Consider the following 23,239-nt stretch of genomic DNA (forward strand, 5'->3'; position numbering starts at 1 on the left):
TTTTTTTTTTCATTTGCCTTATTTTAAGTAAAACATTTACTCATCCAGCCAAAAAAAAGTAAAACAATTACTTAGTCCTTGAAATTCATATCATCAGTGAATTCATTACTCAATATAATTAGACTTCATATATAACAAAAATCCTAAGCCTGTAGTAATCCAAGTTCACCCTTTTACTAGATCCCGTATAGCCAATTTTAAGGATCTGTTCAAACTCTTTTTCATGTGAAAAAAATAAAAATACTCAGATGGCTTCTCCATTCTAAAGTTAAAAGGCTAGAGAGCCCCCCACAAGAGATTAACATTGTACTTTCATGGATTGTTGCTACTCGCACCCAGCATATTTGCCCTTCCATAAGCCTCATAAACATGTGATTTTTGTGTTATTAACACGATATTTTAACCAATTGAACTAATAAATTAATTACGTTATAAAATAAATAATATCACTATATATAATATTAAAATTTCTAATATATATTTAATGTACATATAAATTTAGATAATAAATTTTGTAATAATTAATTTCGATCTAATAATTAATTTGTTTACACATAAATTTTAAATAAAAATCATAAAAATTCATATATGTAAACATATTAATTATTATATTAAAATTAATTATTATAAAATTTATTATTTAAATTTATATACTCATTAAGTATATATTATAAATTTTAGTGTTATATATAACAACATTAATTATTTTATAACATATTTAATCTTTTAGCTTAATTGGTTAAAGTGTCTTACAAAAGAACAAAATGAGAATTATACAAATTATGCTAAGTGTACCAACAATTATTATGCTAAGTACACCAACAATTTGCATGATGCCCGTAGAACAGTCACTTCCATGGCATCAATAACAAAAGTAAAAAATCAGATCCAAAATGAGTCCAATGTACCGCATATTTACATCTCAACATCCGCCTTCATTCATTTTAACAGATTAGTACGGCGAACTGAACACAATTGAGTCACAGATTCTAAAATCGATATTCATTCCCAACTTGAAAAATTGCAGCAACTTATCAATGTACTATATTTTCCCCCACTTTTCCTGTTCCATTAAATTACAATTGTATACCATGTAACCTCCGCCCCCCAAGAATGAAAACCGGGACAAACATCACTCACCAATCCCACATCTCAAGAATAAAAAGATACAACACCCCATTTAATTTCTTCCGGCCAACACAACAGAGCATGCAGGGGCAAACTCTCCTAAAAAATTGGAGAATGATAATGGATAAAAAAAATGAATATAAAAGATAGATAATACACAACCAACTAGCCTAACCAACAGACAGGACCTAAACAAAATGGTCCTCTCTATCACAGGCATTTACCAATCCTCTATGATACATTCACCATATTCAACTCAAGCGGTCTCAAAGCTTCTTGAACTATTTCCTGAACTGCCCGGTTACGTCGACAAACATCAGACAGCTCTTCAACAGGAACAGTAAGTCCATTAGTATCCCCTCTGGATGCTGCATCAGAAAGAGCTTTTAAGAATCTTGATCGCTCTACATCTGTAACAGCTGTTGATGGAATTAACAAAACACTTTTTTTTGCCCATTCCAGTGCTTGCATCCCATATGATCGAGTTAATGCCAAGAGTGTATAAGATACCTGTGGGAGGTGCAGATGCACACAAATTAAAGAGATAGTTGGACTTCATCCTGTCAAAAATGTGAATGAAAGAAAATCAACGTTGACTTGAGAAATTACCACATCCACTCGAGATTTAGGAAGTGCTCCCGTTAATGAAGCAACCAAAATTCTGGTGATGCTGGCACCTCGAGGAATAATTACACTATCTCTTATTGGTATAAATTGCTCCCCCACAGAGGAATTCGCAAGATCAAAAATGTCAGCCAAGAAATGCAATATGGAATTGGAAGCCTCCCTGCAGAGGAGGAAAATAGCAAAAAGGGTAAACAGCCACACTACATAGAGGAAGCCATGGAGCAGCATGAAAATTTGTTAAAAGATTTTTTGCCTCTACAATAAATAGTAAACAAAAGGATCAAGAATGCACGTAACACCCTGTCAAAAGAATGGATGATGCTTTCAAGTTTTTTCTTTTTGTTGAGTGTGAAAGAGAGATAGAGAGAGATTGTACCTATGCTGTACTGTGATCCCAATCATAGAGCAATCAACTAATGAAGGAAAAACAGACGAGGGAATAAACAGTTGAGGACAGTAGCGAATACACCTTGAGGCCAACAAAAAACAATCATCTGCTATATCAGGCCGGGCTGTGAATTCCTGCAGCAAGAAATAAAATCAAACATCCAAACACAATCATTAGATCTGAAAGGAAGGGCTACAGCAAAGTCACTTAAATCACACCTGAATATTTGTGAGAAGGCGTGTTGTGTGCTGGAAGAGCGCCTCAATCAAATTTTTCAGGTAGTCAGCACAAGATGGATCAGAACCAAATATCTGAAATGCAAGACACCAACCATAAAAGTAATGGGAACTAGTTCATTGATCACACCACAAAGGGGAAGGGGAAGGAATTTGTAGAACCTATAGCTGATGATAATTTTTTATACAGCAAGAAATTTTATTAGGAAAAATATTAGGGGAGTAAATTAGTTGAGGAAACAAAGTCCACAAAGAAGCAAGAATATACAAGGGGAAAGATGGAAATAGGTAAAGCTCGTTTTTATTGATATCTCAATCATAGAGAAAAAGCATACAAGTAGAATAAGAAACTGGGGGTAATGAGAAGTACATCTATCAAAACTCCTTTTTAATTTAAAATAAGAAATTTTATTAGGAAAAGAAACTGCAGGAGTAAATTAGTCAAGAATATGAAATCTTAAAAGAAGTAAGAACATACATGTAATAAAGAAAGGGAGAGAGAGAGATAAAATAAGTAAAGAACATTTCTCCTGATATCTATCTATCAAAGGGCTCTTCTCTCTTTACTGATAGAAATATAAAAGAAGTTCAAAGATTGCAGCACAAATCTACAATTCTCTGGATACTAACTAATAGAGTTTGGGAAACTCTAATTTCTCATTGATCAGAAAATGAAAAGGCTAGTTACAAAGAATATAGTCATCTCTATATATATAGAGAGAGAGAGAGACTTGAAGTCTAGCCATAGACTAGCCCTATTTGTTACAAACTAACTCTGGTTAGAGCTATAACAAACTATGAGTTAACTGACAGCTCACAGATAATAGAAAACAAAATATACAAAGTAAAAACACTTGACGGAATAAGTATACTCCAATACTCCCCCGCAAGCTCATGGTGGGTGATTCTGAGCAGAAGCAGAAGAATCACACACTGTGAGCTTGGTTCTGTACAAATCAAAGTGAGTAGGAGACAGAGCCTTGGTGAGAATATCAGCATATTAATCAAGGGCAGGAACATAGACCACTTTCAGCAACTTGCTAAGGACCAATTGACAAAAAACAGATCAAGTTCCATGTGTTTGGTTCTAGCATGCAGAACAGGCTTATGAGCAAGAGACACACTGCTCATGTTGTCACAATGAATCACAGGAACAATATGTTTGACAGCAAGCTCAGAAAGAAGAGATTGGAGCCAGGAAACTACAACAGTGACCAAAGCAAGACTTCTATATTCAACTTCAGTACTTGAGCACGCAACAACAGATTGCTTCTTAGACCACCAGGAGATGAGATTTGGGCCAAAGAAGACACAAGCGCCAGAGGTGGACCGTCTGTCATCTGGGTCAGAGGCCCAGTCAGCACCACAGAAGGCCGTGACAGAAAAAGGTGCAGAAGCAGGCTTTAGTCAGCATCTGAAGGTTCACAATGAAGTGATGAAGACAGTGTCCACGAATCACAGGCTACTTACAAAGAATATAGTCAACTCTATATATAGAGAGAGAGAGAGAGATTTGAAGTCTAACCGCCAACTAGCCCTATATGTTACAAACTAACTCTGGTTAGAGCTAAAACAAAATAGACAAAGTAAAAACAATTGACAGAGTAAGTATACTCTAATACTAACTAACCCATATTAAAATTTAAAATACATAAGAGCCAAGTGTAGGGATACATGGCTACTAGTGAGAACACATAAGAGCCAAAAACTTTCCTCTCCATGACATCATCTAGAAAGCTCGACTGCACATGACCAAAGGCCTTCTTAAAATCAACTCAGAATTTCTTTTTCCTCTTCTAAATACCACCTACCACTTAATTAGCACCGACAATAAGGGCCAAATCCAAAGTCTTCCCTGGAACAAAGTTCTGTGTGCTTCAGAAACAAATTTCCTACACATCTCGCTCAAACAGGCAAGATTTCACTCACAAACTTTTAAACACTACAAAATAAAAGCTGGTGGTCATTACCTCAGTCCCTAACCAAGATAAGCTGAACCTAGGCAATGAAAGTGATAAAGGAACCCCGTCCTTACCACTATAGTAAAACTCCTTAACATTTTCGAAAAATTATTACAAAACTATGCTTGTAAATGTAAGTGTATGAAATCATACACATCTTCAGTCCTTGTTTTTCCTATTTTTAAACTGAAATTTTGTATTGGATAAGAGATTTTGTTAAAGAGAAATGTGTATACAAAACAGAGACAACAGGTAGCTCATAAGTTCAACAACCGTATAACTCTCCAATTCTTTAGTGTATATAGCATGAACACAGATCCAACCACTTACCATGTGGTAGCACACTATGCTTGAGAGCACAATCACTGACCAAATCAAACAAGGCATAGAATTCCTTCCTTACCCATAAACTAAACAACATGATAAGTGCACGCTCAAGCATAGTTACCCTGTTGCTTTATGTGTTACTAAACCAGTTTTATAGATATTCTCAGTTTTCTCCCCCATTTTACATCAGAAATGCATAGGGTTTCAGATTTGAATCAACAATTAAAATCTTCCCCTTGTTGAGACAAAAAAGCACAAGGCACTTGTGTTTTTTTCTCTGACCAACTAGCAGATCTCCAGAGTCATTTTTGACCAACCCAGAAGATCTCCAGCACTGTTTCTGACCACCCCTTTGTTCATGCATCATAGCACAGCTGTTAGGACTTTGTTCTGTTCTTGTACAGTTGTCTGTTTTTATTGTGTTGTTATGCTCTTTCTGCACACTTCAGTCTATATTTCCTTAATTGGTCTGCATTTTTTCCCAACTCCTGTGGTCTTTGTTTACACATGTGATTGCGTTTATTTTTTCTTACATAATTCCATCTTTCTTTTACTTCATTGCTGCATTTTCATTTTTTCTTCACAGCATGGCATCATCCACTCAACTGTGACCACATTGCTTTTGTTGTAACCTTAGATTAGGGATGATAGTGTGTATGTGTGCTTAGAATTAAATTATGACTTTGGATTATTAATTATTAATGTCGTTAACTGTGGTATTTTTGGGTTTGGCCGTGTCATGCCACGGTCAGGGATTAATAACCATGAACTCATGTTCAACTAGGGTAAAAAAGATCTTCATTTAAAGTTGAAAGGTAGTTCTAAGACCACCTTTACATCCAGACTCATTCCTATAATAAAAGATATTTACTAACATGCACAATAAATTGAGCTAAAACCATATATAACTTTGGCAACAATTGGTCATTAGGAATGGCCAGTGGCGTAGCAAGATATTAATACCTTTATAACTTCACTGGAGAGATAAAGAAAGCATGGTTGGTGGTGCTGCCTATAAAGACTCTGAATCTCTTCCAGCATGGCACCAATTGTGAGCCCCATGAACCTTCCAGAAGTTCTCACCTAGAAACATGTGATAATATATTGCCACATAGCATTCAATAATACAAACTAATCTTTTCAACGTTGATAATGCATAGAACCAGAGTTGAGCTTGTACAGACTCTTTAAGAGGATGAAACCACCAGGGAACTGACATTAAATTTTAAATTTGTATCACAGACATGGCTGACAAACAGCCAACTGAAAAATGGCTTATATTACATGATGGAAAAAAACATATCATAAACATAGTGTGTTGCGACCTCATGAAAATTATGCGTAGCCATATGATAGGTTGAGACATAAATAATAAGCCTGGGTTGAAAGTTGAAACCACAAACAAAAATTGCAGTAATATGGAAATTTAAGATAAATGCCTAATCCAAATTGGATGACTCAATGCCAACTCATGTCTTGTCATTATTAATTATTTTCTTTACATTGTAAATGTGCAGATGGAGCAGAGTTAATGGTTTAGCTTACTGCATATTTACATGCTCGGCAGAGAGATTCCATTGTTCTCATGTCCCAAGCACGACTGGCATCAATATCATCATAAACATGTCTTAGACAAGCAAGCTTCAAAAAATAGAAGAAAACAAAAGAAGAAATGATAGACATTACATAAGCAATTAGAGACCACTTACATATCAAAAATAGCCTTAAAAATTGGCCATAGCCGTTGAATAGCATCTGCCACAACTTGAGGATGATTTACAAATCTAGAAGAAGATTCAGTCATGCGTTCAGGATTGTGAAAAAATTGAGTTAAAAGGAAAAAAAGGTAGTAGGGTGCATAGACATGACAATATTAATTATGGAACACACCTAAAGATGTAGGCAAATCGATCAATATGAACTGTTAACTGACGAGAAGGTCTTTTACTCAAGCTTTCTGGACCTTGATTGATAGCTTCCTGATGAAGCAAATTATAGAAAGCAAAAACATCAAAAGAAAATGTATAACTAAAAATATCTCTGCAGATTGGACACTAACCTGTAAAGGAGTTATGACTGGTATGCATAATGCCTCAAGAGCTCTCTTAGCATCATCTGGAGGAAGTTCAGTAACAACCATACTGCACAGAAATTAAAGATGTTTAAATCAATACCTACAATTCAAGATATAAACAATAGCAAACAATCCTAGATGCAAATATTTAAAGGAACCAAACTACCTCAAAGCTTCAACCAGATGCAAAGAGTCTTCAGCAGGAACTTTGAAACTATCTTCTCCATTAACGGTCTTGTTGTAGATGTGGAATAGACCTTCTAAGCATCCACAAAGCTTTTTCCGGCAGTCTGAAATCAGAACAAAATCATAGAGAAATGACTCACATATCAAATACTAAAAACTGCCCATCTCCAACTTGGCTACACAGCAATGATTGAATTCTTGACCGCATGGTCAAGAACCGACTATCTGCCAAAAGTTTAAGCTGTAGGGTGAAGGCTTACTAACGGCTTTATATCTAACAAAAATCATAAAATTTAAAGCAAAATTTAATAATTTGATCCATCAAATATTCTGTCTGAGTTAACAGGCCATAGCAAAAATAATGGAAATAAATTAAAACAACATATTCTCTGTTCTCCCCATCCAATATTCTCTTTTTTATTCATCTTCTGAAAAATTCCAATCATTACTGATTTTATTTGGTAAAAGCAGATATAAAAGTAAAATGAGAATGCTAGCAACACTCTCTACCGCACTCTTTTAAACACAACCTCTACCATTGGCAGAAATTTATTTGGTAATAGCAAATATAAAAAATTAGATTCCTGCAATACTTTCTTGAAAAACAATAAAAGCTTACTTAAAGAAGTTCATCTCATAAAACCACAAGTGTTTTTATCACTGTATGAAAATGACGAAAACAAATGCTCTATGTAACACTTCATAATCAAAACCACAAAGTTCAGAAATCAGAAGTTTATTTGTTATCATTTAAACTGGAGTCACTCATCTTCGCCATGTTTGCACTGAATACTGTTGTAACTCACCAAGCTTATTCATCAACATTCCAAGGGATAAAAAGAAAGTGCAAAAATGTACTCAAATAGAAGTTGACTATACCATCACAGATGTGTCTAAATGCCAAAGCAGCAGCAGCTGCACATTCTTCAGATGTACCCATGCCATTCATTAGGATATCTAAAACTGAGGGCAGTACAGACAGTCCACAAGATGCAGAATCTAGCCATTTTGAATAAGCTCCAATAGTTAAACACACTGAAAATACAGCAACAAGACATAAAAAGCATTTTATTAGTCAGGTACCATATAAATTGAAGTAGAAAATCTACAATTTGCGTTAGATATAAAATTACAAGATGGCAAGCGGGAACTAAAGAAGTTGATTGCGAAGAGAATAACATTATTTATTTATTTATTTTAAAAAAGGCAGTATAAACATTACCTGTTTGAAGTAATTGGGGTTGATGAGGAAGTTTCGGAAGCAAAGCCATGATCTGTATGAAGGCAAAAAAAAAAGAATGCAAATATAAAACAACTTATGAGCTTGCAAAAAGAATGTACTTGGATAGTGTCACTATACTAGCCACTGAAACAAGGGACACTTAATTATGCCATTTCAGATTGTACTAGACCCTGAACTAGGGGGCACTAAATTATGCAAAACAAACAACCGTATTGGTGGTAGCCACTAAAAAAGAGTACCAACCATATTGACATATTGAAGAGGTAAAAAAATTAGTATTGCAGCCACCTTCATAGTTATTTTCAAACACATAATTTCCTAATATTAACAGCCTCCAATCCATCAATGGATCCTTCCTATCCCATCAATGGATAAGTCATTTCAATCCATCAATGCATCCTTCCTAACCCACGAAGAATTCTCTACCTCTCATCAGTAGCTCCTTCTAAAAAATCGGCCTCGTCCCCAAGGCTGAAAGTGGGAAGAAGCTTCTTCCTTATTCTCTTCATCCACTCCCATAGCAATTACCTCTCCTTCATTTAGAGGTTCATTATCTCCCAAAAGGCCAAAATCACCAACCTTAACTATTTTTCCTTGCATTGAAACAAAGGATGGAATTTCTCAACACACAAAAACATAACCCTTTACTTTTTGCCTACATAAATTCTTGATAAGTTAAATGCCGCAGCCCTTACCTTTTCTCAACAGAATTCCATTGATCCCCTTCATTCTTCCTCCTTGTTGACGTTGAAAAGGAAAGAAGGTCTCTGTTTTTGAGGGAAAAAACTCTAAGCCACTAAACCAGAATTCATGTCATTTCTCATTCTAACTGCAACTTTGATGAAGATCAAGGAAAGCCTTTGGGAAAAAGCAAGAGCTTGGGAGAGAAAGAATCTAATTGGGCTAGGAGGCCCAACAATAAGGGAAAGAACTAAGAAAGAAAAGGAGATGTTGCTTAAAAAGGAGATCAACACCTACAAGTTCAAGCCAAAAGTGAGAAAGAAGAGCCCAAGATGCATTTAATCTAAGTGGAATAACAATGTGCCAACTATGTGCTTGCAATCTGATTTGTTTTTACATTTTATTTAAGTATTTTGAGTTGTTCTAATTGTAGTAAATGGGCTGCTCTGACACCACATGGTATCATCCCCGATAGGAATCATAATGTTTTTACGGATCGTCCTTAAGTGGATTCGCATTTAATGGAATTAAAGAGGAAAGAAAGATAAGAATTTGAAACAACTTCCTTAATCCTTATAACAATGGCATTCAATCAAAGAAAGCTTGAAGCTTTATGGAAATGACGCACATATAAACAAAGGAATAGAGGAAAGTTGTGCAAGAATGAAAACTACAAAATATTAAGCACGTGAAACTAAAAATAAACAATTAAAAACGAAAATGAAAAGATGGAAAAGAACAAAAGTGTAGGGGAAGATGCCACACCCTATAGAGAGTGATAAGTCCAAAGAAGGTTTGTCACAAAGGTATGGAAACCTTTGATAAGAACCAAGATAGGTTCAATCTAAGAACCCACAAGAGACACAACTCTTAAACTCACAAAAGGAGTGAAATTCTAATCTTATTCAATTCTACCCCAAAAGCAAGAGAGTACAAGGCTATTTATATGAAACAACTAGTGCCTCCCTCTTAATAAGGCTGATGGCTAAACCTAATTTTAATGTTGGAAATTGAGCTTTTTATTAGTATCAGAACAACCCATTTATTACAATTAGAACAACTCAAAATACTTAAATAAAATCTAAAAATAAATCAGATTGCAAGCACATAGTTATTCCACTTAGATCAAATGCATCTTGGGCTCTTCTTTCTCACTTTAGGCTTGAGCTTGCAGGTCTTGATCTCCTTTTCAAGCAACATCTCCCTTTCTTTCGTAGCTCTTTCACTTATTGTTGGGCCTCCTAAGCCAATTAGATTCTTCTTCTCCCAAGCTCTTGATTTTTCCCTAGAAGGATGTTCCGTAAAAACATTATGACTCCTATCGAGGATCATATCATGTGGTATCTAGAGCCCGGATCCTAGAGTTGATAGTGTTCTTCTGTTTTTCCTTATTTCACCATTCTGAATTGTCTTGATCATGTCATCAACTAATCATAATGGTGTCATTTATTGCCATTAATTATCATTTCATGCTGTTTTTTTTCTTCTGAATCTGTGCAATTATTTTGGCAATCATGCATTTATTGTCATTATAGCATCTCAATATGAAATCTAATAACTCCTATTTGTTGGCCATATTAATAATTTGTTACAAGGGCAAAACAAATAGGGGTAAAAGAAAAAAGACTGCCCCTAGCACTTAAAGAAGTTGTTGAATATCTTTTGGGTTTCTAAATTAGATTTGTATGTATCATTACTAAATATTTTTTCCTTGTTTTAGAAGTCAGCAGACATAGGCTAGGCTAAGCTGTCACATAGACTAGGCTGGGCTATCCTTTCCCCCTTTCTCTCTCTTATGCTTTGTACTCTATAAATTGTAAGCTGAAACATGCCCTGTGAGTGAAATTTCCTCACATATTTAAATTCAAGTTGGCATCAGAGCGGGTTCCGGCCACCATCGTCGCCGCTGTCACCGTCCGCCACCTCTAATCACCATTCGCCGCCTCTGGCCGTCGTCTGCCGCTGCCGCACTCCGACTGTCGGAATCCCGCCGGAATTGTCTCAAACGGCGCATTTTTGCTTTTGGGTCAAAAATGACTTCTTTCAGTCCTGTTTTTTCATTTTCTGAAACCCCAACCATTACAACTGCCAAGCTCAACTGGAAAAATTATTTGTCGTGGTCTGCTTCAGTTGAGTTGTGGTTTCTTGGTCAAGGGTAGCATGACCACCTAGAGAAAAGCGTCAATGCTGTTCCAAACGACAAGAAACCTGAACGGGAGAAGCTAGATTATCAACTATGTGTTGTTCTATGGCAATCAGTCGAGCCAGATGTTTTGGAGATTCTCAGATCTTTCAAAACATGTCACCTTTTCTAGAAGAAGGCCCAAGAGATCTTCGCCAACGATATTCAAAGCCTATTTGATGCGACTGTGAAAGTTACAGCTCTCAAGCAATCTAACCATGACATGATTGCACATATGGGTAAAGCTCGGGCAACAGTAGAAGAGCTGAGAAGGTTTCTTGTGCCTGATTCGTTGGAAGAGGTGAATAGGAAACTGGACAAGTTCTACATGGTCCTTATCTTGAGGAGTCTACACTCAGATTTTGATCATGTACGTGATCAGGTCCTGGCTAAAGATCAAGTCCCATCAATGGATTCTCTCATTACTAGGCTTCTCTGTGTAGCTCATGCGTTGAAGGATGAAAATCTCACTGAAGTTGTGGAAACATCAGCCATGGTGGCACCTCGTGGGAGAGGGGGAGGCCGTAACAGTAGAGGAGGCCGCAATGGAAGGAGTGGACGTCCTCAATGCACATATTGCAAGAGGATGGGCCATACTCAAGAAAATTGGTCTTACCAGTTCTGGAAAAAAAAATGAGTTGAGGAAGTACACCCCCGTCCCCTAGGACAGCTAATTTAATACACTTCTTCACAAGGGAGTTAGAGAAGATTAGGGTGGAGATTGACACAGTTTGAGGATGGAAGGAGAAGGATTCCCAACATGAGATCTCGCATAAGGATGGGGATTCCTATTATTTGGGTAGAGAAATCAGAGTTTGAGAGAGAAAAGAAGAAACCAAAGTTAGTTACTGCTCTAACAGAAATAACAGCTTCTAACAAACTAACAGAAATAACAAAACACAACTGTCCTAACTGAATCATAACAACTCTATTTTGCAGAAAATTGGGAGTGCTAACCCAAGGAAGAAGTGCAATAAAGATTCATTGAGCCTCATTCCTAAAGCCCCTTTACCTAGAAGGCCAACTTGGGAGAGGATAGGGCTTGAGCCCGGATATAAATCCTATAAGGATGACATGCAAGGTAAGTATGAGCTTCATGAAAAATCTAAAGAGACTAACCAAATTTCCTTTAATGTGGGTATTGGAGGATTAAATCCGAGGATGAATTTTCTCAAAGAAAGAGGGAATAATGGAGATCAAGGAAAGCCTTCAAGGGAAAAACGAAGAGCTTGGGAGAGGAAGAATCTAATTGGGCTAGGAAGCCCAACAATAAGGGAAAGAGCTAAGAAAGAAAAGGAGATGTTGCTTGAAAAGGAGATCAACACCACCAAGCTCAAGCCTAAAGTGAGAAAGAAGAGCCCAAGATGCATTTGATCTAAGTGGAATAACAATGTGTCAACTATGTGCTTGCAATCTTATTTATTTTTAGATTTTATTTAAGTATTTTGAATTGTTCTAAATGGGTTGTTCTGATACTAAAAAAAACCCCAATTTCCAACATTAAAATTAGGTTTAGCCATCAGCCTCATTAGGAGGGAGGCACTAGTTGTTTTCTATAAATAGCCTTGTACTCTCTTGCTTTTGGGGCAGAATTGATAAGATTAGAATTTCACTCCTTTTGTGAATTTAAGAGTTGTGCCTCTTGTTGGTTCTTAGATTGAACCTTTCTTGGTTCTTATCAAAGGTTTTCATACCTTTGTGGCGAATCTTTGCTGAACTTATCACTCTCTATAGAGTATGGCGTCTTCCCCTAAATTTCTATTATTTTTCATCTTTTCATTTTTGTTTTTAATTGTTTATTTTTAGTTTCATGTGCTTAATATTTTAGAGTTTTCATTCTTGCACAACTTTCCTCTATTCCTTTGTTTATATGCGCGTCATTACCATAAAGCTTCAAGCTTTCTTTGATTGAATGTGTCATTGTTATAAGGATTAATGAAGTTGTTTCAAATTCTTATCTTTCTCTTCTCCTTAATTCCATTAAACATGAATCCACTCAAGGACGATCCTTAAAAACATTATGACTCCTATCGAGGATCATATCAAACTTGGCTGGGTTGCAGCAGTTTAGAAATTTGCTCACAATTTTGCATTCCTGCTCCAAACAGCGTAACCAGTTGTGCTGCTTGAAGGTGGGAGATGCAGATGGTTGAAATTATGTGTTTGATATGCCTGTTAAACCTAAAGCACTAACTCTTATTTATGCTAATCATAATCCTAACTAATTACCTATTCTAACATTCTATAAGGGCCACTCTCAACTGACTAGGCCTAACCAACAAATCCCATCCTAACGCACATATGCTCGTAATATTAATTGCTTCCAATCCATCAACGATTCCTTCCCAACCCACTTGGATCTTGGTTCTCATCACATCTTAAAAAAAATATTTGTTGCTAGAGTATTATTTTACTGTAAAACAATTACTTTGTCACTTCTACGATCTCCTTCAAGGTGAGGTTGAAATGACAGGAATGTTTTCTCATATTTTTTGTTTAGTATTTTGATATAGATAAAATTTAATGAGAGAAAATAAACAATCAAAAAACATTTTTCTTTTTCTATAAAAAAATTCATTTACTTTTGGAGTTTCTTTAATATAAATAAAGCATAAAATAGAAAAGGGCTTAAATACAGATAGAAAAATCATCTGTGTAGACAAAAGTGTATAAAGGAAGGATTTTATAATGTTGTATTAAAAGCAAAAAACAAATTGTAATATTTCAAAGTCAGCAGGAGATTCTACTCATTTGGCTACACTGTAGAGAAGAACTATATAATTATTATTCTTACAAATTTAAAGGTGTAACCATACCTGAGGCATTACTTCTGCTTCAACAACCGACACATAATTTGATATAGCCCGAATACAAAATAAAGCAGCCTCCGCTGGACACCATTCCTTGTGTTCATTATTACCATGGCCAGATACAGCCTAAACAGGGAAGTCAGAAACAGTGAGAGGTTTAGGAAATAACATTCACATTATTTAAGAAAAAGCACATATAAGCAGCAAAAACATAGCCAACACCTACAATCTACTTTCTGATATTACGGTTAATGCAGAAGAATAAACTCTAGAGACCCACAAGTTCAGAATGAAACTTATGCACTACAATTTGAATAAACAGATAAGCAATATCCCACCATTAAAATAACCTTATATTAATAATAGGCGAAGCATATTTAATTTAAATGACTTCAAGATGTAATCCGCACCTCAAGCAGTTTCATGTATAGAATTTTAAGTGTGGCATCACCGCCAAGTACTGATGATGCATCTGTTAATACATCCGCAACAGCTGAAACAACAATTTGCAGTTAGCCTATTAGAAATATCATCTAATTCTGGTTGAAATAAAAACAGTCGATATATGGTTTGAGTAGTATTATATATAGTTTTGTTGATAAGTAAAAACAATCCTTATACGGATTGGATATCCATCCACACAAAAATAATAATGGATGAGCTGGGTTACTTTTTTTCTAAAATGAATCAGAATGCACTAATGTCTATGACTTATCCATTTCAATACTAATCAAAATGTATCCAAACTATCTATTTTACACCCATATATAACATTGAAGGACCAAATTGAAATCCATTTTACTATTTGTTTATATTGCATAAAAAAAATTACTTCAACATAATAAATTACAAAAAAAGAATATGGCATTATTTGTTATATTAATCATAGTAATGATTTTTAACATTTAAACCTTTTTGAAATATAGTTTAGGGTTAATGGTTTATGCAGAAGAATATGCAAGGGAGAAAAGAAAAAATGCAAGAGAAGTAGAAGAGAAGAGATTTTGGGATCAGCATATGAGAAGTGAGGTCACAGGTAAAAAAGATAAATGAGGTTGCTGCTTTGCAATAAATGCAACAGTCAGGGTAAATGAGTGAAAATGGAAATTTGACATTTGAGAGAGAATATAATATAAAAAATTGAATCAAATGATCAAGCTGAGAGATGGAGACCCAACAGCATTTTTAACCATGAACCGCTTTTTTGAGTTTTCATCTCAACTGTCAAACATACTAGCTTCTCTCCAAAACAGATCAAATGCGAAATCAATTATCAATCTAATGTACCCCTGAATAGAATCAATCTAATGCACAACAATACATGGAAAACAAGGAAATGAATCACCACACCACAAACCCATTACCATATTTAGTCTGCTTAAATTCCTTAAGATCCTCGTATGAAAGGTCTTGATAATCTTCAGGATACTGTACCCGAAAGATAACCTACAAAACATCCATGAAAAAAATAGCATAAAAATAATGACAGGTACAGAATCCAGTCGTGACTAAAAATAAGAAGTGTTATGAATGAGTAACACAGGCAATAAATCATATTTCATAATGCAACAAGAATGTTGAGAACAATCGTGTAAATAAGTAGAAAGCCATGCACATTTTTATGGGACAGAGATAATTACAAAACTGATTTTAAGGTAGCACACATGAGAGCTGGAAACCATGCACTGCAAGGGTGTTTGACAGTTTCAGAGGAAACGTTAGTTCCAACTTCAAGTTTCCAACCAGGAAGACTCACCAGCGATACAAGTGACTCATATGCAGGTCGAAAAACCTGCAGCCTTCTATTTCTCTCAGCTTCAATGCATGCTTCGTTGCCATATGAAATATAGGACTCCCTGTCAGATTATGTAATAATCATATTTCTGGTTAAAGCAATGCAAAGTAAAAACAGTACTTTCTAAAGTGAAGAAAATTCACCTTTTAGTCAAGTTTAACTGGAGACTATGCCAAAAGTTAAAAGTCATAGAAGCAATATCATATTCAGGATGTGAAGCAACTTCCAACAATGCATGCACTATTAACATTGATTCATCTGAACCTGGAAAATTGAGTCATGACGCACGCAGACCCAATAAGTTCAACACAACCAAGAACCATGAGAAACTAGCCATGGCAACAAAGTTTTTCACACATGAGAAAGCATCAATTCTTCTCAAATAGAAACCAACAAAGTGTATATCTAAGTACAAGTACCAGTTGCAATCAGTTCCACATATGAATCACCCATGTCTGCAAATAACCTAGCAATTGCCTTCACATCTTCCTCGTCCTAAAGGCAGATAAGAGGATCGTAAAAAGAAGACTTGTAAGTATAGCAGGCAACTGTCTGCAAACTAAGAATGCCAATATCATATTATAATGAACAAAACATTGCTATGATTGGAAGATAAACTAATCGTTTTCTATATCCATGGGCATTCACACAGTCATACAGTTTACAAACTGAAATCCTTAAAAAGAATTTTTAATTAAAAATCATTAACTTAATACAGATATGATATATTTTTTTCAGAAAATCTCGCAGATTATTCAATTTTTTGGTGACTGAAACACCTCAACAAATTATATAGACCAAGTATCGCACACAACAGCAGTAACAGGTACACATGCAAAGAAACAAACAATAATTTAGCAAAGTAATTTATATACCTATTTATCCATTAGCCAGAAAAACGGAGAAAAAAATGCATGTAAAAAAACAAGAAAAAAAAAACTCAATTGACCATTGATTTTGAAACCCTTACAGCCTAAATTAAAAAAAAAAAAAAGAATTTTAGGGTAAACTTCCAAAATATTACAACAGGAACTTGTGAACTTTAGTAATATCAGAATGTGAGTTTGCTTTGTAATATCATCATACATAATAAAAATTATACAGTTTATGGTAGTTAACCTTGCTCTTGTATCACTGTCACCTCACCTCTCACAGCCTGGCTGCGATGGTATGTTCACCAAGTCATGCTTTTGGGAAGCAGAAATAACAGCTGTCTTTACAGTCAAATCAAAGCCGTCAAGATACTATGATTGATGGGACAAAAATTCCTGTTTTTCCCTGCTTATGTTTGACTACCACACTGGTCTTTTAAAAAGGCAATTTTTGAAATTCCATTCCTTTTCTCCTATGAGATATGAAAGTAGGATTGAAAATCCCTTATGTTTCAAAGAGCAATGCCCTAGATTGTTTGGCTACTGCTCCGTTCCTTCAAACTTCAGCATGACACCAACAGACATACACACTTTTATCATACTCACGAGCCTGTCCTCATTAACTTTATTTCACTGTGAACACAACGTCTGGCAAACAAGGGGGCTGGGACAAAGAATCACTGGGTTACTGGAAAAACAAATGGCCTAGGCTGCTGGAAGAACGAAGGTGTTAGGCCCCCAGTTAACAAGGTCTATAGAAGGAATAAGAGGTCCATATTAGAAGAGCCCATCCTGTTAATGATAGGATTGTTAGTTATGATAATGAGATGAAACATAAAGTTAGTTATGATAGTAAGAGGGAAGTAAATAGCAATGGGGAGGAGGGGGGAGGAGTTTTGGGGAGTAGTTCAGATGTCTCTCGAATTCCCTGATTGTATCTTTTCCATCTTCTGAATGAAGCTTCGTCCTGGGAGATTGGGTATCCAAATAGAAGACTCTTTCTCTGTGTTCTCTTTTCAGTTTTCTTTCTTTCTTAAACCAGTATCTTACAAAAGGATATCTGCAAGTGCAACCCAGTGGTTTTCCAACCAAGTAATTCAGTTTTGATTTTCAAATGTCCCACCTATTGGAAGACTTCTCACATGATGCATTTCCTAGTAGAATCCCAGTAGGCAGCAGCCAACCAATTTTCCAGCAAAGCCCACCTAGGTTTCAGCATGAAGTAATATTTACAGTCCCCCTACCAGCCTCACCCACCACTGTACTTTTTATTTTTTCCATGCTTCCTGTAACTAATTTGTTAGTTAGATTAATTATTATCGGCTTTTTATATGATTTATGATTATTAATGCTGAAGTATTTTATATTTTTGAGCATTTATACATGTGTAGTATAAATTATTTGCATTCTATGTACTTTCTTTGGTATTGTGGCTGCTATAGGTTTCTTAGGGTCAGCTGTTCAGCACTGGTTTCAAGATTGAGTGCTATGATATAGAGTGAACACATTATATTCCTACCTTAAATTCTTAGTGAAATTGTCAACCAGAAGTGAACATAACATTTAAGTAGCTAGCTATTAGCTGCCCACTAAATACAATAGAGAAATGATCAAAGGCTGGATGATTCACTAAATATTTGGTATTCACAGCATGCCCCTAAAACCATAGGTGCTACTCCCAATCAACCATTTGATACATCGCAAACAAAAAAAAGAGCAGATTAAATTTTACATTACTGTAGACTATAACCATCAAGTAAATGCCAGCAGAGAGAACATAATCAGCAATATCAAAAACAAAAATTGTTCCGGATTCTTCAGAATAATCAAGTACGCAATCTCTCAAGCCCCAGAGCATGCAGATTGAGTACTAAAAAGTCTTTACCTTCGTAGAATCACCAAGCTGGACTTTAAGATTCATAACTTGAGGTACAATGACTTGAATTAAGGGCATATTTGCAGAAACACCATCAATGTTTCCTGCTGTTGTGTAGTGTATTAACTCGGAAATCACTGCAAAGAGAGCACACACATACACACAAAAAAACAATAAGAAGATTATGTTGCCAACAGGAACACCAACAGCAATAATCAAATGGTGGTAATAATAACAGATGCTGAAAGTGAAAGCAACATCGATCATTAAAAATATCCAATTTCTAAGCAATCAAGCAAAGACAGCAAGCACAACTACTGCTGCTAAAGGAAGGAAGTCGGACACATGGAACTTTATTTGGATGTCATGCCAACACAAAATTTTATCACACAAACAAGTTTACAATACACATTGTACAGATTCATTTTGCACACAAGCAGTTCTTTTCCTTGTCTAATAATATTCCAATTTCCAAGGGGTAACAACATCATATTTTTTATTTATTCAACATTTTTTAGAAGCATATCTCATTACAGCAAGACTGCAACAATAAGCAGGTCAACGGTAACAGTTCCTGGTTAAAATTGTAAGACTGTAGAGTGTAGGATATGAAGTGTTAATTAACCTAAATCTTATATAATTTCTAGACCAAATCATGGTGGGAACCCAATCCAACATCTAAAACTAATGGGTTTTAAGATTTAAGGCATCAATCAACACTTATGTTTTTTTTTTATCAGCAAAATAAATGTATTATATATAAATAAATCAACACTTATATGGACTAGAGAAAATGCCTAGTTTATTTATTTTAGGAAGCTTGATTATTTCTCATGAGCCAATCACCAAGTGACTAACTTCTTTTATTCTATAACACCAAATTGCTTACTCTTTTAAGTTTTAAGCGGTCTCTTTGATAACAAATTATCCATTTTTTCTTTAAATATGAAAGATTAAGAGAGGCATAAAACAATACAAGTCAAAAGTTGATGAGAAATAACCCTAAGCATAAAAAAGACAATTATGTCAAAAAAAGATAACTGCAGAAATAATGTTTGAGGAGTGCTAACAAACTCCTTGTAACCCACTATTTTTATTTATTCGAAATTATTGAAAACTACAAAATCATGAGAGAAACCCATTAAATAAGAGATGCAAGACCCACAAAATTATGATTTCCAATAACAAATTAGAGTGTGTTCAAAAAAGTGTGTTAGAATGTGTTCTTAGCATTTCTCGTGTTTTTTTCATCTCAAGACAAAACTTTAACCTTGAAATATTATTGCAAGCTTTCCTTAATGAAGATTTTCTGGCTTAGCAACGTGAATATTACTTATATGGACTTAAGTAAGCGAGTAAATAGCTAAAAATAAAATAAACAGAATGCAACATTAATGTTTTCCCAGTTGTCAACTTGTCATACCATTTACAGATGCCTCTGAAAGTAACTCAGAATTCAAGCTTGACAACGCAGTGAGAACTAGCGGATGAGAACTAAGAACTGATCCAGGAATCCTGGGGAACAAAAAAAAAATCACTGGCCAATAGAATCAAATACTTTTTCCCCCACTAGAAGATTGAGAGAAAAACAGACCTGAATAAGTTTATAAGGAACATATATATCTTATAGTCCATCTAAGTTTCAGCAAGTTGTAATAAACAGTCCCCCAAGCCTCTTCATTCAACTTTATGAATGCTAAACTAAAACACATTACCCAGCATTTTTAGATATGCTTCCCACACCTTCGATCACTTTCACTTAACAAAAGCAGTCTATATATGTAGAACTCAGATAAATTATCCACTCCTAACATTCTTTCACATGAAAGCCAAATTTTAATGTTCATTAAAACACACGCACACAACAAAAAAGAAAGATTTTCAAATCTTAAATTGGGGACAACAGAGCATTTATGTGATTTTAACAAAAGCTTACAATCATTCATTATATGGGTTAAATGAGTCTTTGATGCCCCTATAAGTTCTTAAAAAAATAACATTGAGGAAGAATAGCATATTACATTATCAGTAATGCACCATGTGATGAACAAAATTTAGGTACAGGCCTAAACAAAGAGAAATTCCATACCCATGCTTTAGCCGAAGCCATGAAGCAAATGCCTCAAGAACCTGACCATTTAACATGAAAACATCACCATAAGACCACTTAATAAACCTAAGTTGAAAATACCTCACAAGAACCACATAATGGACAGTGAGTAAATAGACAATATCCACTGCTCACCTGCTCCTTAAGTTCAGAAATACTCAAACATGCTGTCAAGATATTAAGAGCAATTTCCATTTGAGATGTAAGCTCTTTTTCAAATTGACGTCGCCTTTCTGGGCGAGCTGCAATCTTATAATTTAATACTTCCTGTGTATAAATATAAAATATATAAAAGACATACTATGCAGCACAAGCATACCAATTGTTAATAAACTTAATTTAATTAAAATACTTTTTCTCAACCATTTATATAAGAATTTATGAGTTGTCTGATGTTAAGCTAAGCACTAAATAAACAACAATGTGCGAGTCCAACAAGGAAGCAACTTTGCAAATTATAACAACTTGGCGTTTAGTCATTCAAAGGTCAGAATTAGCCTAATTAATAAGATGAAAAGATGATGCATGTTCCTCGCACGCTACTGATGTCAGCTTATATACCTCCGGTAGAACTGTAAGTAACTCCAAGAATCCCGGTATATATTCCGGATGGGAATCCATCTCATCCCTAAGCCATTTAACTATACCACCATCCCCCCAGTCTTCTGCAGGCACGTGCACAGCCAAGGCAGCCACTGCAATGCTAATCTACAAGTGCAGAAAATTTTGAACAATACATTTGGTTACATTAAATTTCCATATAAAAAACACAAAACTAACCGATAAGACAAACTAAAAAGAAGACAGAAGTTGCAAGGGACTTCTATATGACACCTGTGTTCTGACTTTTGGAGGACCTTTGTGGAACTTTTTCAGTAAGGTCTGCATTCAAAAACAACTAAGAAAGTAAAGCATATAAAGTATTATTTCTACTTAAACATCTGCATGGTCATGGATGGGAGTCCATAAACCAAACAATTTTACACAGAGCAGGTTTGAAAACAGGAGTATATATGCAATCCTTTTAAGACGGAATAAAATTACACATCCCAAGCTTAAATAAACACCCTATGAATAACACTAAAAATACATAAACCCTCACTCACATTCAATGAGTCACGCAACGGCCGAAAAGCTGTGGAAGGGAGCTCCTCAAAGTCCCTTTGTACCTAAATCATACCAAAAACAAGTACTCAAAACCCAAGAAGAAGAAGAAGAAGCATCCCTGAGCGCAAGTATTTTGCATTCAGAAACTAACATCCAACATTCTTAAACACGCATAAGCATTAACTACACATCAACAGGGAGTAGAAGAACAGCAGAGTTACCTTGCTTCTCAAGGTCTGAGAACAAAATATCAAAGTTTCTAGATTGCTACTGGGATCATGAAGTAAATTATCAGCCACCTGCAGAAAACAAAGTAATAAACACATGTACAGTACGCAAGCACGTTTGAAATTTTGTTTCTGCACCGAATTACAGAGCTCACACAATTCAAAAGAAAAAACAAAAAGCCCTAAGTCTCCTTGAAATCCAGAAGACACGGAAATAGAAACATTCACAAAAAAAACACAGCTAGATAACTCTCTCAGCGAAGTACACAGCTCCAGAACCAACGGCAATCGTCAAATCAAGCACCGGAGAAAAAAGATAGCATCGACAAACAACATAATTATGTAGTCATTCAGTGAAAATCAAATCGGCGAGCGGGAGGAGAGAGAGAGAAATCGGAAACGAAACGAATCGAGTGGAGCAGAGAACGGATTGAAGGAAGAACCTGCCACGCATCCAAAGTTCGCTGGAAATCCTGGAGATAGCGATCGGCTTGCATGCGCACCGCATCATCGGGGTGATGGTACAGTGCATTTAGGGCTTCCTTCACAGTGTTCTGAAGGTCCATGCTCCTCAAATCGAAAGGAAACGGAACGAATCGAATCGCAGCACCGATAGAAGAAGACGAAAGCGAAGCTCAATCTGGCTATTTCGGATTTATTTATATCTGCAGCTTTTTCAATTTCGGTGTTGTGATTTGGGCACTGCGTTTGAAATTGAGAGAGTGAAGTTTGTTGTCCTGTTGATAAAGCCACGAAAGGGGTTTTTGGCGCCCGGTGAGAAAGGGTTGGAAGCCTTGCACTTGCTTGGAGGGGTTTGATGGACGTTGATAAGCGATTGTGGACGGCGACACTTTCTCAGCCGTTTGATTCATTGACTCTAGGTCAACTTTTGTGTCTTGCGCTTTTGGCGAAAGGGTTAAAAATGCGTCTGATCTAGACACGTGGCTGTGATCATTCAGGTTGGAGTGTTGGGGCCCATTTTTAAAGCCTTCAACGTGTGAATCCTTGTGGGATGAGGTTGATTTTTTTTTTTTTTACCTTTCGGTTCTTTTTGGTAATTGGCATCACATTTTGTTTGAACTTTAAAAAAAAAAAATTATACAATAACAAAAATGTTTGAAGGTCACAAAGGCTTCCTTAAATTATACTTGTAAAGTAAATTATATTTGTTTTTATTTACTGTTTTGTTGGATAGTCATCTGTTAATTAAAGCAAATTGTTGGATCAAAATTTATGAATTGAACTTAATTTTTCTTTATTATTAGCTAATTGGAAATTTATTATCTCTTCAGTTTTCTGTTATTGGGTTGGGTCCCTCTTTCAGAAGAAAAAAATTGTTAAAATATTATATTTATTTTGTGCATTTTTAATATATTGGCATTCTCATAATTGATAGGCCTTCTTTGAAT

The 23,239-nt window shown here is 35.5% G+C and overlaps 1 protein-coding gene across 1 annotated transcript; it reads right to left on the reverse strand.

Annotated features, from left to right (window-relative positions):
• Window positions 1-980: 980 nt before the first annotated feature.
• LOC114392345 (transportin MOS14-like) lies at window positions 981-22,615 on the reverse strand. Its single transcript, XM_028353441.1, has 27 exons — window positions 22,274-22,615; window positions 21,825-21,902; window positions 21,603-21,665; window positions 21,331-21,378; window positions 21,058-21,204; window positions 20,632-20,763; window positions 20,476-20,516; window positions 19,810-19,901; window positions 18,396-18,523; window positions 16,058-16,133; window positions 15,782-15,902; window positions 15,600-15,699; window positions 15,208-15,289; window positions 14,254-14,336; window positions 13,850-13,969; window positions 8,150-8,201; window positions 7,807-7,962; window positions 6,908-7,031; window positions 6,727-6,808; window positions 6,558-6,646; window positions 6,377-6,451; window positions 6,213-6,267; window positions 5,631-5,750; window positions 2,362-2,454; window positions 2,132-2,277; window positions 1,738-1,915; window positions 981-1,638 (listed from the first exon to the last, which is right to left on the reverse strand). The coding sequence occupies exons 1-27, from the start codon at window positions 22,394-22,396 to the stop codon at window positions 1,360-1,362; spliced, it is 2,883 nt and encodes a 960-aa protein (XP_028209242.1). The 5' UTR covers window positions 22,397-22,615; the 3' UTR covers window positions 981-1,359.
• Between the last annotated feature and the right edge of the window lie 624 nt (window positions 22,616-23,239).

This window comes from Glycine soja, chromosome 17, assembly GCF_004193775.1.
Source record: "Glycine soja cultivar W05 chromosome 17, ASM419377v2, whole genome shotgun sequence".
In the NCBI taxonomy this organism is placed as follows: Eukaryota; Viridiplantae; Streptophyta; class Magnoliopsida; order Fabales; family Fabaceae; genus Glycine; species Glycine soja.

Coding starts and splice junctions, on each gene's coding strand:
- LOC114392345 (XM_028353441.1), bottom strand. CDS start 22,396: ATGGACCTTCAGAACACTGTGAAGGAAGCCCTAAATGCACTGTACCAT. Junction 21,205..21,330: donor CTCCAAAAGTCAGAACACAG/GTGTCATATAGA, acceptor CTGCACTTGTAG/ATTAGCATTGCAGTGGCTGC. Junction 1,639..1,737: donor CTAAATCTCGAGTGGATGTG/GTAATTTCTCAA, acceptor CACCTCCCACAG/GTATCTTATACACTCTTGGC.